The following is an 18,265-nucleotide window of genomic DNA, read 5'->3' on the forward strand; positions in this document are numbered from 1 at the left end:
TAAGTTGAGAATGCCTCAGATTTAGGTTCTGCTCTGACCCCTCTTCCCCAGGCTGACCTAGAATCTAAAGAAAATCAGAAATACTATTTTTGGCAAGGCATCCAAGATAGGTAAAGCATATCTGTGCCTGGGGAGAGACAAGCATGCTCGTACTCCCTAGGAAGGGTGCAAGTACCTTTCAACAATGAAGGAAAGTATACAGCAGTAAGCCAGCTCTACCCTAAAACCTTTAATATTTGCTAGAACACTTACTTTAACAGTACCTGATGGTAAATGCTCTGGTTTATGCTGGCATGCCAGTAAAAAAACCCTCTAGTTTTCACCAGTTGCATCTATCTTTTACACAAAAAGAGAATCTCCACCAGGTGAAGGTTTGCATTTATCTCACATAAAGGTGCATTAGGCTCTGAGCAGAGGCATTTTGGGAGCATCCATCTGCCACTTAATGTCACACTGAAAGGTCAGGCAGCCTGGGAGCTGCTTGCACCTGTGGTTGTTGCTTTGCAGGGTCCATACAGTGCCTTGTGCTGTGGGTTTGATCTGTGCCTGCAGTGTCCTTAATACGTCTACTATAAATCTCAGGAGCTTTTAGATTTCTTGTAAGTATTCTAGTTTTAGGTTTGGGCTTTTTCCTAAGAAAGCAGTTATCTGCTCAGTTAATAAGACACAATATCTTGTGAAGAAGCATCCTGTTCTCATGTGTCTAGGCTAGAAGAAGACTGGTTAGAGCTGAGGTAGTAAAAGTACATGGAGTATTTTGTTCCTAATCATATATTTTCCTGTTTATTTGTAACTTCAAAGTTTTTTTGGTTTTTTGTTTTTTTTTTTTTTTTTTTTTTTTTTTTTTTTTTTTGTTTTTTGTTTTCTACTGTTTTAATTCCACCCATTTGCAAATTACTCTCTAAGGAGGAGAACAAACTAAATAACCTCCTAGTCAATAAAAATGACTACCTTCAGAATGACTAGGGCCCCTAACATCAGAAGGACATGGAGCTGCCGGAATGAGTCCAGAGGAGATTCTCAAAGGGAATGGAGCCAGGCTAGGAGAGCTGAGGGTGCTCACCTGGGGAGAAAAAGGCTCCAGGGAGAGCTCAGAGCCCAAGTTCATTGTCTCTTAGGTGGGGACATTTCTTTCTCAAAGCAATATTTCATTTTGCTCTCCTGCAAGTACTGGGCAATCAATATGAAATCCTCTATGATTCAGGTCCAAGCTGCTCTTTTTCATCTCCTAATTTGGCTTGTGCAGCCATGAATGTCTTCCAAAAGTGATGAAACTGTGAAGGGGCTTTTGAATAGCAAAGTAAGACAGGGTCAGAGGAGCTTTTACATAAATGGAGACATGTTTAGTCCACCTGAAGCCAGATAATCTTTCTTACTTTTTGGCATCTTTGTAGAGCATTCAAGCTTTACTACAAACTTGGGATATTTGTTTTGTCTTACACTTGAAGCACTGGAGTGGGTACGTGTTGTGATAGGGACACCACTCACATGGAGCCTCAAATTTATTTGGCTAGTGAATCAAAATACAACTGTCATTATTATTAGTTCACTTGCAATAATGCTGCCTCTCATTCATAATCTAAGCTTTAAATAGCACCCTTGGAGTTAGTTGCTGTAGTGGTGGTGTGTTCATCCTTGTAGAGTTCCTCTGAAGCCCAAGGTCACTGCTCTTGCCTTATCTAGAGCAAGCTGAGTTGGGTGCCTGGTTGTAGGGGAAGGATAAAAGTGCTTCAGAGGAAGAAATAAGGATTTCATCATCACCTGGCCTTTCATCTCCTGGCTGTTGAAGCTAAGCTGTGCAGCAGAGAATAAAATGCAATCTCTGGGTTGTTGCCAGCCACCTCGGTTTCTCTCCTGCTATATTTGTTCTCCTATTTTCTCTCCCCCAAGTACATACGCCTGTCATGTGACACAGACTCAGAGACACTCTATGATCTCATGACCCAGCACTGGCACCTAAAAACCCCAAACCTCGTCATCTCCGTCACCGGCGGCGCCAAGAACTTCGCGCTCAAGCCCCGCATGCGCAAGATATTCAGCAGGCTGATCTACATCGCCCAGTCCAAGGGTGAGCACCTCCTTCTGTGCCTCTGTTAACCTCACTGCTGCACAACAGGCGTGCAGAGGTAGCAGCTCAACGGGTCTGTGGGGGAGCAGAGCGTTCATTTTGCTTCTGCTTAGCTGCTGCACTTGGAACACATGTGACATGAATGGTTTGGAAGTAACACGAGTGGGATTTAGTCAGGGGTGCCTGTGATAGCATAAGGTGAGTTGTGTAGCATCTCTTCTGTGCTTAATTAAAGAGCCAACCCCCAAGGTAACGAAAGGGGTTTGGGTTAAGTCTTTAATGCCGTGGGAGGGTGGATGTTTGGCTGTGTTCCCCCAGGTGACTGAGTGTTGTTCCAGGAGCCTGGATTTTCACCGGGGGAACGCACTACGGGCTGATGAAGTACATTGGGGAGGTGGTCAGAGACAACACCATCAGCCGCAGCTCTGAGGAGAACGTGGTGGCCATTGGCATCGTGGCCTGGGGCATGATCTCCAACCGGGAAACCCTCATCCGCACGGCTGACAGCAATGTAAGGAGCACGGGCTCAAGGAGTCATTGATGAGCTTAGAGTTAAGGTTGGACAAACTGAGACTTCTGAGATCATAGAGTCCAGCTGTCAGCCCAGTGCCACCACCACATTCACAATGTGAATTAAACCACGTCCTCAAGTGCTGCATGGATGGGTTGGTGGGAAAAAAAAGAGGAGGCTCGGCCTCAAAACGTTGGGTGCTCTTCTCAGAGCAGGAGCAAAGTAAAATGTTCTCATGCCTGAGTTAGTCCAAGGTCACATCAGGCCTGGTGAGGAGGATTTCAGCTGTGCCAGATTTTGGCATGTCTGTGTGGGAGTTCAGCTGCTGTAACTCCACGTCTGGCACTGCTTTAGGGACTAACTACTCCCATGGTTATTCTAGCTCTGAATTCCCTGTGCACTCTTCCACAGTAGGGGTTCCCATGAGCTAAGGCACACGGTACCTGCTGCTGCTGTTTAGGATTTTCATTGACACTGTCATCCTACCTGTCAGATGCACTGGGGTAGCCCCCTTTGTCTCTTGTCCACCAAACACGATAGAGCACATCTAAAAAATTGTCCCACCCCATAAATAGGGTGGGCGTGTCCTTGTCCTTGAATTCCTGGCTCAAATGCTGTGCATGCCCCTAGGGGAGCTACCTGGCCCACTACATCATGGATGACCTGAAGAGAGACCCCCTGTACTGCCTGGATAACAACCACACCCATCTCCTGCTGGTTGATAACGGCACCCACGGGCACCCCACCATAGAGGCCAAAGTGCGGACCCAGCTGGAGAAATACATTTCAGAGCGGGTTATCCCAGGTATCCTCCTCCTCCTCCTCCTCCTGGCTCTGCATGCTTTGGGGCTGATCCACAATTATTTTCTTGGAATAAGAAAGTAGTGGCAGCATCCTGTGGCTGCTGAGCTGCAAGGCATCTGTGTGTGAACTGCAATGCATCTGGAGCTCTTTCAGGAGCAACACCTTCCCTTATCTTCCTTTCTGTGTGTCTTTTGTGCCACAGCAAATGCTTCACTTCAGCCACACAGCCCTTCCTTCCCTTCCTCTTTGAAGCTCTATATCTCTCCTACCTGTCACTGAATTCCAGGTAGCTGGAGCACAATTACACAGGCTTTTCCCAAAATACTTATTTATGAGGATGATTGAGCTGCCTGCAACCTGCTGCTAAAAAATTTCTCTTTCGCCCCCTTCTTTACCAAAAAAAAAAAAAAAAAAAAAATCAAAGGCTTTAGCAGGAAGTTCTTTAAAAACTTTTTGGCATGTTGTTGTTTGGGTTTGATTGTTTTGGGGTTTTTTTTGGAATGTCTCTCAAGCACTAGCTCCTAGATTTACAGAATTCTTACCTTTCTTCTACGATTGGAAATGTGAACTCAGGTTCTTTGTCTTGAGCTTGTGATAAGAACCTTTCACTGAGACTCAAATAGTCAAAGGAGCAGATAAATGCAATAAAATTCCATTTTAAGGGCTTCAGAGATAGCAAAAATTTGGATTTCTAGAAGGAAAAGCTGTTGGAGAAGGGTGTCTGAAGTTAGCTATGCAGAATGTTATGCAAAACTGAGTTTCCATTAAAAATACCTGTTAGTAACTGGGAAAATCAGCAGCAAACTAGTATTTACATGAATTGCTTGGAAATTCTTTCATTGTACTCGAGAAAAGTAAGTTATTCAAACTGCATTAATTGATTTAATATTTTCTCTGCTTTTTTCTTTTGATGTATTTCACAGAATCTAATTACAATGGGAAGATCCCAATCTGTGAGAACCCCGGCCTTGCTCTGGGGTCTCATATGGTGGTGAAATTCCTCCTCCAACCCGTGCTTCCAAAGAAAAACTCTGCAAGCTTTAGCTGTTCGGTCTCAAGGCAGTTTATTGCTAGTTATCTAACAGATTATGTTCTTGGACTGCGGCTGTTTGATCAGCGGCCTGGGTAGAGGCACACACACACACTGACATCCTCTCTATCTGCTGTCTTCTTCTTCGTCTCTCCCTCTGCCCAGGGCTGCTGCTATCTTTTATAAGATATATTACGTATAACATGTTTACAATTATTCCCCAATACCTACTACCTACGTTGCCAAGTGTTTTTCTACTCTAAACCAATCTGTGAGTGCCAACATCACCAAGAACATGGAGGTAAGGAAAAAGAAGGAGGAAGAACAGGATCAGCCCACTTTCCTCCATCTTAGAACTTCTGACCCCCATGTACAAAGTGAAAACCCCCCTGTACATGTGTTAAAACCCCCCTGTACAATACAAAAAAAATTTCCCCTCTACTTTGTAACTACTTATACTATACTATCTAACCTTTTGTGACTGCTTGTTCCACCTCCAAAGTTGGTAATTCATTCCATGGCTCAAACTCAAAATCACAGTTGTTTTTCAGCTGTCTGCCAGGGTCTAGAATGCCTCTGACCAAGGCCTGGAACCTCTAAAAATGTCTGAGAGACATTTTAAGTTCCCACACCAATCGTGTGTTTTGCCCTAGGTGGTGGGAAGGAGACTTTGAACGTAAGTTAATTTCTTTTATTTCTTTCCAGGAATCACAACAGGTCATTGCTCTAATATTGGAGACAAATTGCTCCAAAAGAAATTTGACTAAGTAGACAGTGCTGTTATTTACAGAAGCTTGCCTTACTTCCTGTTCTCACCAGAGCTGTGCTGTTACTGTTGAGGTTGATCAAACTACTTGGCTTGTCAGGAGGATAAACAATGTGATTTCAGAGCATGATCTCTGCTTCCTCTTCATTGCTGGTGTTAATCAATTGGTCTGAATCAGTGTGAAATTCCAGATTGTTATCCCAGCCTCCCTGTATGTTTCATGGAAGCTTGGTTCCATTCACATGATGAATTTTATCTTTGCCCAATTGTGATGAATGCAGATGCAGTGTTAATTGGAGGTCCTGAGATGAAATGAAGCATCCAGTCAGGATTTAGAGGAAGGCTGTGCTCAAAGGGTTGTGTTGGATATGTCCATTTCCTTTTAGCTCGAAATTGCTGATGTTTGAGAAAGGATCTGGCTACCACTGAAGGAGCTGACTGACTGCCAGGTGCTGTAGCTGTGCAGACTTATGATTTTGTATTCCAAAAAAAAAGATTTTTTTGAGCCCTCAGACCCACTGTTAAGCAGTGATACACAACACAGACTTAGTAGCTGCCTAACCAGAATGAGTAAAAGCCTTGTTAAATCAAATGCATAATTCCTGGCAGGAGTTTCCTCTGGGAAGTACCTGGATGATTATTCAGTTCAGGGTCCATGCTGCTCTCTTGGCTATTTCATAGAATCAAGATAACATTGAAGTTGGAGAAGACTTCTAAGATCCTGAGGTCAATCTAGCACCATTACCATGTTCACCACCAAACCGTGTCCTCATGTGCTACATCCACACATTCTTTGGACACTGCAGGGATGGTGACTTCTTAACCAGCCTGTCCCAGTCCTTGACAACCCTTTCAGTGAAGAATATTTTGTGATATCCAACCTAAACCTCTCCTGGTGCAACTTGAGGCTGGTTTATGTCATGCTGAATTTTTATTTCTTGGTGTTGGAAGTGCACTGAGATATTCTGAGGTGAAGCCTTTTTTAAAGGAGTAAATTGAGTCTCTGACCAGCCCCAATGACTCGGCAGAGTCCATGCTCTGGATGTCTGTCCTTGCCATGCCTTGGTCCTAGCAGTGCTGGCCAGGAAAGGCTCCCTCTTTCTCAGCTTCTGTGACTGGTGCATGATGACTAGAATCAGCATTAGTGAGGGAGAAGTAAAACTGTTCCAAGCTTCTGTTTTAAATTTCCCTGTGATGTAAAACATGCACTTTAGCTGAACCTTTTTTTAGAAAACCACTTTCATCTAGCTGATAAGAAAAGCCTCCTTGCCTTTGTCAGAGACCTGCTCTGCAGTTGACAGGAGGAATGCACGCACGGTTTTGATGACTGAGTTGTTTTTTTTTTTGTTCTCAAAAAACTCTCTTAACTAATAGATATTCTGTCTTTCCAGTGTTTGATGATAACTTGCATCGAGTCCCTTTGTACAATTTGCTGGCAGCCAGCTTATGCTGTGACTGTTCTCAGTATAGTGATGCGAATGAAACCAGCATCTCCTATGGTCTTTGCACCAGGAAGGTTAATGGTCCTTCCAGCATTATTTCAGCAGGTTTTTGTCTTGCTATTAATCCATGTACTATATTGCTGTGTGTGAAATCATGTAAGTGGCTACTTGGAGACTTTCAGTAACATTAGATTGTGATGCTACAGAAATGATCTCTTTGTAAAACACTGCTGCTTCTGCCTCCAGCAAATAAATCCAGAGCCCTGGGTCCCAGCTGAGCAATGCTGTGCCATAAACCAGCAGTGATTGTAGCTGGGCAGCACTGTTGTGTGACCTGAATGCCATTTCCACTTGGCAGTTGTCCTGATCTGCTGATCCACTCTCAAGCTGAGCAGCCTGGCCTACTGGAAGTTGTCTCTGCCCATGGCTGGGGGTGGAGCAAGATGTGCTTTGAGGTCCCTCCCAACACAAATTGTTCTGTGATTCTATGAAAATTTGGCGGATGGCAATTTCTGACTCTCAGTCTCTCTGGGGCTCTTTACAGCCCTCTCTCATTAGATGGATGATGCTTTAAAGAGTTGTCACTGGTAATGCATCAGTGGCTAATAATAAAAATACTCCTGTGGACTGTGGGTTTCTGTTGTTCCCTAGGCTTCCTTACTCAATAGCAGGCTCTAGTAACAGTCATGCTTCAAGTGCTCTCCCTGTGTCTCCTTAGTCCATCAATGTGGCCATCAAGAGCAAGATTCCCTGTGTGGTGGTGGAAGGCTCTGGGCGTATTGCTGATGTCATTGCGAGCCTGGTGGAGGCTGAAGGCACTCTTGCTTCCTCCTGTGTCAAGGAGAGCTTGCTCAGGTTCCTGCCTCGCACCATTTCCAGGCTCTCAGAAGAGGAGACTGAGAGCTGGATCAAGTGGGTGAGTGTGGGATGCTGTGGGAGGAGAGTAGAGGGAGCAGCTGGTGGCTTCCAAGTCAGGGGTGTTGCTGTCTGGTGACATATGGGGTGTGCAGGGCTCCTTGCCATGTTACATCTGTGCAGATTTAAAAAAGGAAAATTCTGAATCTCCAGGGGTTGGAACGAAAGCCTTGGCAGGGGCTGCAATCAAGTCAGAAGATGTCTGCTCACAGGAAAGTTAAGAAGGTTCCAGAAGGATCTCTTCCCTGTGGAGTGTGGAGCTGCTGAAGGCAGTGTTCCCTGTCTGGCCACACTCCTCACAGCTTCTGCTGAGCTGCTTTAGAGTGTACTTCCTCCTGCATCAGAAATGGCCAAGATTATTTGTCTTTCATGTGCTAAAATGAAATTAACTCTACAAAGCTTCATTATGAGAAAAATTATCTGGTTTTGACAAAGCACAAGGAGGTAGAGACTGTTCGCTAACAAACTGCATGACATAAGTTGAAACTTGTGCTGTCACAATCTTTTCTACTTTCAAGAATCACTTCTAATTACTGAGATTATATCATCTTGTTCAAAATGATTTGCATAGGGGAATCACAGTTATTTGCTGTATGTTCAGGGGATAATTAACGTTGTCCTTTGGTGACTTTAAAATCAAGCTCATTATCTACTTCTGTTTGGATTTGTTAAAACCCAGGACTGATGAGAAGCAGCTTTTCTGTGATGTGGTGGCAAATTTCTTTTTAATAGGAGATCTGTTACTAAACAGCCTTGATAGCTTTGAAACACTTTTTTTTTCCTGTAGATCAAAGAAGTCCTTGAGAGCCCTCATTTACTGACTGTGATCAAAATAGAAGAAGCTGGAGATGAAATTGTGAGCAATGCCATTTCCTTTGCCCTGTACAAAGGCAACTAATTGTTTTTCTGAGTTTGTTTGGGGATTTAAAAATTGAAAAAGAAATGGCTATTTATTCTCTAGAACAGGTTTCCTTAGAGCAGTGCTATCTCTCTAGAGCTAAGCTACTGCCACAGTGTGGAGCCTGTCTTCTTCTGAAGGGGTGTGGGCAGGCTACAGCAGCAGTATGGGATCTCTCAGTGTGGGAAAGATCCAAACCAGGTAATGGGGAAGGCAGCTTGGAGAACCCTAGGGATGCTGGTAGGAATCCTGCAGAATCTCTGCTGTGTAGAGGCTGCAGGACTCTGAGGAGCCTGAAGGAAGCCTTGTGCTGACCTTGGTTATGAGGTGCTCCTGGCAGCTCCTTTGTGGCCTGTCTTGGACCATAAATACATCCCTGAGCCTCCAGCATCCTCCAGCCCCCCAGTCGGGAAGATGTGCATGGGTGTGGGGAAAGAGCCACTTGGAAGGAGTCTTGTCCTGGCAGTGTGAGAAGCAGAGATGATAAATATGCTTGGTCTTGACCCAGAGGTTGTTCCTGCTCTGCAGCGTTCAGCACCAACAAGCACGACAGGGATAACTGGAACGGGCATCTGAAGCTGCTGCTGGAGTGGAACCAGCTGGAGCTGGCCAGCGATGAGATCTTCACCCAGGACCGAAACTGGGAGGTACAGCCCCCTTCTGAGTGAGTGCAGGGGGGACACATCCCAGCAGGAGCCACTGTCTCAGCACCTCAGCCTCTTGGTGTTTATTGCTCCTGCACTGACACATTCCGTTCAGCCTGGAGAAGAGGTCAGACCTCCTTGGGAGCTGCTGCTTCCTCACAAGGGGCAGCTCCCATCTCTGCTGTGACAGGGATAGGACCCTAGGGAGCAGCTGGAGCTGTGTCAGAGGAGGATCAGGCTAGATATTCTTCCTCTGGACGATGCTGGGCACTGCCCAGGCTCCCCAGGGAATGCCCAAGAAGCATTTGAACAATGCTCTCAAGGATGCACAGGATGGGATTGTTGAGGTGTCTGTGCAGGGCCAGGGGTGTCAGACTTGATCCTTGCAGGTCCTTTCCAACTTGGGATACTCCATGAAGCCATGATCCATCATTCCATGATGATCTATTGTATGATCAGTGGTTGCAAAGGTGATCTGCCCATGCCAGAAATGCTCTGGGCCATCCAGCCAGGGCAACCGTGTACAGAAAAAAAACTGATTCTGATGAAAACGTGACAGTGACCACATGTCAGGCCTTAGATAAGGTGTACACGTCTCATATGTTCCCTAATATTTACTTTTCCACTTCTTCCTAGTCTGCTGACCTGCAGGATGTGATGTTCACAGCCCTGGTGAAAGACAGGCCCAAATTTGTCCGGCTCTTCTTGGAGAACGGCTTGGATCTGCGGAAGTTCCTCACCACTGAGGTCCTGAGGGAGCTGTACACCAACAACTTCAGCAGCTTGGTGTTCAAGAACCTGCAGATTGCCAAGAACTCCTATAATGATGCCCTCCTCACCTTCGTGTGGAAGATGGTGGAAGATTTCCAGAGAGGTTTCAAAAGATACTACAAAAACAGCAAGGATGAGATGGAGATCCAGCTCTCAGTGAGTGATGGGCAGTTTGATCCTGCTGCAAGTGAGGTTTTATCTGGACTGCAGTGGTTAGAGCAGAAAGTGCCTTTTACACAAATATTCTTATTGCCAGCTTCAGGAAAAACAGGGAGGCTGATTCTTTCTTGTCAAATACTTTAAAGTCAAAGGTTTTACTAGAAATAGCAAATGTAACCTAGCTCACAGTAGTGTGTGACAACTGGCAGAGAACTGAGAGAAGGGATTGGTGAGGTGGCTGTGAAACAAAGAAAATACAAAAACAGGAGAGTCCAGACATGGATTTGTTCCTGCTGAAAACATTTGGTGAGCCTAGGTCTGAGTTCTTGCTCTCTCTTTCAGGAGGAGTGTCCTGTCACAAGGCACCCAATGCAAGCTCTGTTTATTTGGTCAGTTCTTCAGAACAAGAAGGAGTTGTCCAAAGTCATTTGGGAGCAAGTAAGTCAAGTTCTCCTTTATTTCTCTTTGCAGGCAGCACAGTCGGGTTCTGTGCCTTTGGTTTATTGGCCTTTGAAGGCTCCACGTCCAGCTTCAAACACAACACCACAAGAGATAATTGCTAGATGACTCTCAGTAGGTTTTATATTGCCCATTTTGTCTGGATGTGGACTTTATCCTTTCATTTCCTAAGGTTGTGTGTGAGTCAGCAGTCTATATCCATTGTATGTTGTCATCTGTGCCTAAGCTGGGATGCCGAGTTCCCACACATTTCACAGCATGGATGGATTCTGATTCCAGCTGTTTGGTGGAAATCCAATTTCTAATTTGGATTAGACAGAAATTTAATGATTGTAAAATCCAATAGATCATTCTGGACTGGGAACTGAGCAAAATGGAGGATAATGTTTAAAGGATTCCACCTGGTATAGTGGAAGCTATCCCTGCCTGTGGCAAGGGGTTGGGATGAGATGCTCTTCAAGGTCCTTTCCAACCCAGATCACTGTGGTTTCAGGATTCTGTGATCATGTTCCATTCTCAGGGGGATTTGCATGACTTTAGTCTTTCTCCACAGACCAGAGGCTGCACTTTGGCAGCCCTGGGGACCAGTAAGCTCCTGAAAAGCATGGTGTCTTGGTTTGACAAGACAGGAGTCTGTGAAGGAGAACAAAAGCCTCCTGTGCAATGGAGAAGGTAAACCCCCTCCCTCCAAATTACCAGGATTTTTAAACTAAAAGGCTCTCAGGCAAAGATATGGGAATGGGAGTAACAATTGTTTACTAGGAGAAAACTAGATAACAATTTAAAAACGCAAATGCAATTGCTACAAACAAAACTAGTGATAAAGTCCAGAACCTGAGGATTCGGGGTGTTGGTAGCAGTCCGGTTGAATTGATAGCTGCTCCTCTTGCAGTGGCTGATGAATTGCAGCTGAAGTGGTGATCTTTAGAAGGGTATAGTTTTCTCTGAAAATCTGGTGGCAGTGCAGCCGGACTTCCTCTGCACCGGGGCCGCCTCCGAGCTCCACCGCCGCCGCCTCACCGCGCTCCGGCCGCTTCTCTGGGAATCCCACCGAAGGAGCTGCTTCTCTGGAAAATCCCGCAAAGAGAGAGCTGCTCTGTCCCCCAAAAGGTACCACTTTATACAATAAAAAGAGTGCTTGGCTTCCCCCTCTGGGTGGAGCATCTCACAATGGGATGGTGTTACGCTACCAGCCCTGCAGTGAATCAGTCAATGGCCCATTAACAAACCATTGTTCTTGGAGTAGATAACAAACCTGCCCAACCTCCAACAGATGGCAAATAGAATACAAGCTTATCTTACAAACCAGGACACATGTCCAAGGTGAAGAATGGTATAAATGCTGCTGGTGAGTCCAAGGAGCTCACTAATGAGTATGAGACAAGAGCAGTAGGTAAGTGGCTGCTCTGTGACTCCTTTAGAAATTTAGTGGGAAGGGTCAGAGACCAGGGAATTAAAAACTAGATGTCCAACATTAAATATATTTTTCTTTTATGTCAACATGTGATTTTACTGCTTAGAAATTCCTTCCATACCATTTGTTCCCAGTAGAAATTTTGTGTCCTGTCTTAAGAATTTGGCTTCAAAGGGTGCATGTTGTGGAAGTTTTTTTTGGGCTGGAGAATTTCTTTCATGGGGAGGAAAAGCTCCTTAGCTCTACTGGCAGGGCTGAAGAAAGGTGCCCACAAACAGGAAGGAGAATATAGAAAAGGAGAAACTTTCCTAAGGAGTACTGGTAGTATTCAGGTTGGGAAAAAACACCCTTCAGGGAGTACTTCTGGGGAGTGAGAACAAGTAGCAGGTAAAAAGTAGATTGATGATTCTGTGACTTTATAAGGACCAGCTCAAGGCCATGCTGGAAATATCTTGCTTGTTTCCAGAGAGTATCTCTTATTCTACAAAGCAAAAACTGCTGAAATAGACTTTTTTTAAAGGTATCTACATCCCTGAGGCTAAATGATTTAGCAATACACTAAGGACTGAACAGTGCATTTCCCAGTGAAAAAGGATCAGATTCTTTTTCAACCCTGCTCTTAATTTTGGACTGCCTATAATTCATTAGAGCAATGCCAAACAGAATTTGAGAGGATGAAGCAAGTAGATTTACTGAGTCATTTAAGGAGGAATTCACATTTTTACTCAATTTTTTAGTTCAGAACTAAGTGCTCTGTGTGATTTAATGTTACAGTTTTCCATCCAGACACAAATTCTGTATCAAAAGTTGAAGATGTGCAAGTGGGGTTGTAAAGGGATGCACAGTCATTCTGCTGTGCTGAAAATGTGGAAAGGGTTATTGTCTACATGCTTTGATATTACAAATATTACACTAAATATACTTGCACACAAATTGGTGGGAAATTGAAGTTAGAGCTCAATGTGGAGTTGCTTCTTTCTACCAGAGCTGTTCACTGAGTGCTACAGCAACGACGAAGAACTGGCTGAGCAGCTGCTGACCTATTCCTGTGAAGCCTGGGGAGGGAGCAACTGTCTGGAGCTATCAGTGGAAGCCAGAGACCAGCAGTTTATTGCCCAGCCAGGTGTGCAGGTAATGGCAGTGAAGGAAAGGTGTACAGGTCACTGTAGCTCTTGTGCTCTAACAGGGGGTCTTGGTTCCTCTACCCACAAATGTAAATCGGGAGGAAAAAATCTTGACTTGGGGCTATAAATCATCATGAACTGGATAATAAAGACTGCCTGAAGTGGTTTCTGCTTTGGGCTTGCACAGTGTGGATGTAATGACCAGCATGGATGAGCATTGCATATAATCCAATGGTTTGTAAGTGTTTTATCAATCGGGTCAAGTCCTGCTCGGCCTCACTTTTAACTCCTCATGCCATAAATGGAGCATGGCTGCCCTAAGGAGCTGTTACTGATGCAGAAACCTTTCTGTTTTGTTGCAAAAGAAATCCCTAGTATTTTGATTGAAATCTCAAAGTTTGGGGTTTACTTTTACTAAATCAAATGTTCTAAAATAGCATTCCTAGGTTATTTTGTTGCTGTTGCAACAAATAATGGTGTTTCCTTCTTCCCTGCAGAATTTCCTTTCCAAGCAGTGGTATGGAGAGATTTCAAGAGACACTAAGAACTGGAAGATTATAATGTGCCTGTTCTTTTTCCCTTTAATAGGCTGTGGTTTCATCTCATTCAGGTAATCAATTGACTTTTCATTAGTGGGAAATTTTTTCAGAGGGAAAGCAAGTTAATTAATTGTAGAATCTTAGGGCAAGGCTGGCTGGAGATCATCCAGTCCAACCCTGTGCTCAAACAGGTTCAGCTGGAGCAGGTTGCCCCAGGACTGTGTCCAGTTTTGGATATCTCTAAGGGTGGAGACACCACAGCTATTCTGGGGAAGCTGTTCTAGTGTTCAGCCAGTCTTAGATAAAGGTATTAAAAAGCCAAATGAGCTTTTGACAGTTTGGGTTTCACTCTGATCTTGGATTGAAGACCGCAGAATCATAGGATGGTTTGGGTTGGAAGGGACTTTAAAACTTAACTTGTTCCAGCCTCTGCCATGAGCAGGGACACCTTCCACTATCCCAAGGTGTCTCCAAGCCCCATCCAAGCTGGAAGATTTACCAGTTTACTGGAGCGCCTCCAGGCAGGGGTTGCAGGATGTCTTTACCTCTGAAGTAACATCCTGAGCTGGACTTTGCGCCCTTTGCGCTTTCACTTTTAAGAACACAGATGTTTCTAGGCATTAAAAGCTATGCTTTGAGACCTTTTCCCTCTTTTAATTCCTCAGGAAAAAGCCCGTGGAGAAGAATAAGAAACTCTTCTTATATTATGTGTCTTTCTTCACTTCCCCCTTTGTGGTCTTCTCCTGGAACGTCATCTTCTACATTGCTTTCCTGTTGCTCTTCGCCTACGTGTTGCTTATGGATTTCCAGAAGGAACCCACGGCCCTGGAGATCATCCTTTACGTGCTGGTCTTCATTCTGCTTTGTGATGGAGTGAGACAAGTAGGCAGCGCTTGCAACCCCAGAAAGTTTAGTGTTAGACCCACAGCCTTGAGCTTTTCCCCCTCCAAGGCAGTGCAGGTGCTCAGAGCCACTTCCTAGCAGAGCTGCTCAGGCAGCTCAGGGCCCAGTGAGGGATTTTTTCCTCTGGTGTTTAATTCCTGCTTGTGCCCCTGCAGTGCAGTGTCTGTGCACCAAGAGGATAAGCCTGGTGCAGGCATTTCCCAGGAATGCTTGGCTTGCCAAGGTAGTTGGTAGTAAATGGCTAGATTTAGCACACTTGTCTTGGTGCAAAGCTTTAGATGAAGTCATTACTGCCTCTCTTCTCTACATTCCATCCCCTTTATTTTTTATGTTACTAGTAATCTACATACCTTTATGCATTTTTATTTTGCTTTTAATCATCTATACACTTTTTGCTGGTTCAATGTAGACTCAGGGACCAGCTCTGATGTGGGACTGCCTTTATAGCCAGCCACTTAGCTGGTATCTTCTCACTTCACATGGAATCTGGTGGCTTTTGGGCAAGCTGGTCTCTGCCAGTCTGTGGTCAGAGCTGGGAGATGTGGGAGGATGCTGGGGGAGTCAAAAAGCAGCGGGTGTGTGGGTTTGGTGCTGCGTTCTGATTCTGCTGTAAGGCCTGAGTCGTGTCATGAGTGTTTGTGGGTGATCTGCTGGATCATCCCACCCTGCAATATCGTTTTCTACTTGAGCTCAGATGACATTTCTGATGCTGCTGTTACTGTGGTCTTTTCCCTTTTTAATAGTCAAGGTGGAACACTGTTTATGGCAACTTTACTTGCTAAGAAAATGGGGGAAAAGACTCTTTTGCCATGAAAACACTAATGGAGTGTTTGTTTCTGATGATTAAGGTTCTGGTGTCTCTGGACCTGTCCTTGCACATCCTGTGTGTACCCAGCAAAAGTCCTGGGGAAAACCTTAGGGATAGAAACCTTATTTTCCTAACAATGTCCCTTTTTCTTACTACCCTGAGCAGGTAGAACTGCTGCAATTACTGTTAGTAACTGGTAGCCAGACTGTACCAATTTGGCAGTGGAGGCAGCTAGATTTGAAGACTTAAAGTTATCTGCAGCCAGTGTTCTGGCTGCAAAGCCATTTTCCTGAGGAGGAGAAATGGAGCAGAAAGCAGAGCAGTGTCCCAATCCTCTAAACTTCTTGGGGAAATTCCTCCCTGGCTTCCCCTGAGATAGACCATGGGTGCATTAGTCTAACTCTGCATCAGAGTTGTGTGTGTCCTTTATATTTAAAGGAAAACAGAGGGGTCTCTCAGATTTTGTTTTCACATCCCAGACAAAGTAAGAGCAGTTTGCCTGGGGTCCCTGTAGCTGCTGCAGTTGGATAACCAGTTCTGGGGAGAAATCAGCCCTTGGTCTGGAACAGTCTCTGACCTGTAAGCCACTGGCTCAGCCCTGCTTTCACTTCTGGTGGTCCCAGGGATTTGTAAGTAGCTGGAGCTGCTCCTAATCCTGTTTTGAGCCATGGGGAAATTGGAGAGGCCTTTTCCCTGCTGTTTCCTTAGCCACATGGAGGTAGCCTCCAGCCAGGTGAGTGGGTGGACTGGGGGGTGTGAAGGAAAGCCCTGTTTTCTCCAGTGGAGAAGGAATCTGGACAGAACCTCTGTGCATTTCACCTCTCAGCAGAAGAAACTGCTTGGAATTTGGAGAGCTGCACCTCAGTCCCAGATGTTTTATTTGATTTAAGGAGCTACTGGGCAGAGACAGCACTTGGGAGAAAACTCCCTTGGATTTCTGTTTGTTTCCCATAGAATTACTAAGGACAGAATTGCCTTCCTTGGATATGTCAGTTAGAGATTCATTGAGCAGTACTCTGCAAAACTTTGATTTCAATGGAAATTGAAATTGAAAAGAGTTATGATTTGGGATGCAGTTTATTTCTCCAGACCTGGCAGAGGTTTGTCCTGATGAAGCTTCTTGTCCTTATGAGTCACCTCTGAATTGATTCCAGAAGTTAGTTCTTGCACAGACTTGGGATCCAGGCTGCTGTACCACTCAGTCTGGGAATGAGCAGGGATTCTCACTAGACTTGCAATTCAGAAATAGAGAGCTCTGTAATTAAAAAAAAAAAAATTAAATCTGGGTCTTGCATCCAAAGCATGTGTATATAGCTGGGGGCAGATTAGTGAATGAGCTCTGTGAAGGGAGAGAAGCCAGGATGCATCAGCTACCCTTAAACTGTTACCCCCTTCCCCCCTGCAGTGCTTCGTGGGTCACACCAAGACCCAAAAAAACAGGTTGCCAGTAACTTGTGGCATTGCTGGATACATGAAACCCCTCTTTCTGGGAAAACTGAAAGCCATCTGAACTCTGATGTTATTTACTGTGTGACAAAATGTTAATTGGACAAAGAAACTATGCTGTGTGGGGGTTATTTTCTGTTCTTTTTCCTTCCCAGTGGTACATGAATGGCAGCAAGTATTTCTCAGACCTGTGGAATGTTATGGATACCCTTGCAATCTTCTACTTCATAGCAGGAATTGTGTTCAGGTGAGTAGTAGTGAGTAGTAGTGCCTTGTCCACGTTACAGCTTTGCTTCCCTTCCTTGGTGGGTTTTGCCTACAACCTGTAATTAAATTTTGGGGAGCAATGTGTTCATGGAATTCGCATTGTGAAGGTCCCAAATACTGACAAGTGTTGACTTAAAAAAAAAAAGACAGGGGATCTTTAGAATTTTTTGTGGCTTCTGTTACTGGCTGTTTAATATGACCACCTGGGCCTTGCATTATTTTTAAGAGGACTGTGCAGCAGCCTAACAATGTCATTATCTCCTAGAAGCTGTTCTACACAATGGGGTGAGTTAAAAACCATGGCAAAGAAATTATGGAAACACATTTTCCAAAGTAATTGTTCAGTCAGCTGTAACTTAGTCCTTGTTGCCTCAGGGCACTGCAGCAGATCTTGCACTGTGGTGGTTTCAGAGGGCTGTGGGAGTAGCTCCAGGTACAAATTTCCTTGCTGTTAATAGCTTTAAGGGTAAGAGAAAAAATGAGCAGGATGATGATGCATGTCAGGAAGAAAGGGTATAAACCGAGTGTGCATTAACCATCTCTGTCACCTGTCATTAGATGGGGTCCTGGATAGCTGTGCTCTGCTTTCTAATTTCTCACCTACCACTCTCCATTTCAATGTTTCAGTGTGTTTTTACCTGATTTCTGCATGATTCAACCAAGGCTTCTCTTTGTTTTCTTCTGCTATCTCCATCAGGCTTCACTCTGATGAAAGCTCTTGGTATTCCGGGACAGTAATTTTCTGTTTGGACTACATAGTTTTTACCCTGAGGCTCATCCATATTTCCACAGTTAGCAGGAATCTAGGACCCAAAATTATTATGCTGCAGAGGATGGTAAGATTCTGGCAGCTATTCAAAAGTCTAAATACATGATGTGAATTTTTTTTTTTCCCCCTTCCCTCTTAAGAGTGAAATTGCCATGTTCTGATAATGGCAGCAAGTTAAATCAGCTAAACAGGATGAATTAAGATTTAAGTGGGACCTAATTAAGAGTAGGGCATTTTTCTCTGTCCAGGGAAAGAGTAAGGATTAGACTGAAGACCAGAAGAGGAAACTTGCTTCCTGGTAGCTTTTGTTTTCCATACCTCAAACATTCCAGTGGTATTTCTGTTGCTCCCATCGTATTCCCCAAACAAGAGAGTGATGGTAGAGGGTACAGGAGGAGGACTTTGGTCCTCCACTGCATCCATCACACAAGTACCTGAGGAAGAGGGTGGTGAGGATCCTCTCATACAGTGCTAGAATATCATGCAACCATTGGCCAGAGTGTCTGGGCTGTAAATGCTGGTTGGAAG

The 18,265-nt window shown here is 44.6% G+C and overlaps 1 protein-coding gene across 1 annotated transcript in view; it reads left to right on the forward strand.

Annotated features, from left to right (window-relative positions):
• LOC144246718 (transient receptor potential cation channel subfamily M member 8-like) overlaps positions 1-18,265 on the forward strand; it is a 36,858-nt gene that overhangs the window by 7,258 nt on the left and 11,335 nt on the right. The window contains 17 exon segments of the mRNA XM_085584730.1: positions 1,830-2,068; positions 2,407-2,579; positions 3,210-3,384; positions 4,307-4,336; positions 5,037-5,089; positions 7,340-7,537; positions 8,324-8,436; positions 8,943-9,081; positions 9,715-10,005; positions 10,351-10,446; positions 11,021-11,071; positions 11,782-11,860; positions 12,867-13,012; positions 13,503-13,615; positions 14,210-14,426; positions 16,857-16,948; positions 17,666-17,804. Coding sequence (XP_085440856.1) covers positions 1,830-2,068; positions 2,407-2,579; positions 3,210-3,384; positions 4,307-4,336; positions 5,037-5,089; positions 7,340-7,537; positions 8,324-8,436; positions 8,943-9,081; positions 9,715-10,005; positions 10,351-10,446; positions 11,021-11,071; positions 11,782-11,860; positions 12,867-13,012; positions 13,503-13,615; positions 14,210-14,426; positions 16,857-16,948; positions 17,666-17,804 — 2,344 coding nt within the window.

This window comes from Lonchura striata, chromosome 7, assembly GCF_050655825.1.
Source record: "Lonchura striata isolate lonStrDom1 chromosome 7, ASM5065582v1, whole genome shotgun sequence".
In the NCBI taxonomy this organism is placed as follows: domain Eukaryota; kingdom Metazoa; phylum Chordata; class Aves; order Passeriformes; family Estrildidae; genus Lonchura; species Lonchura striata.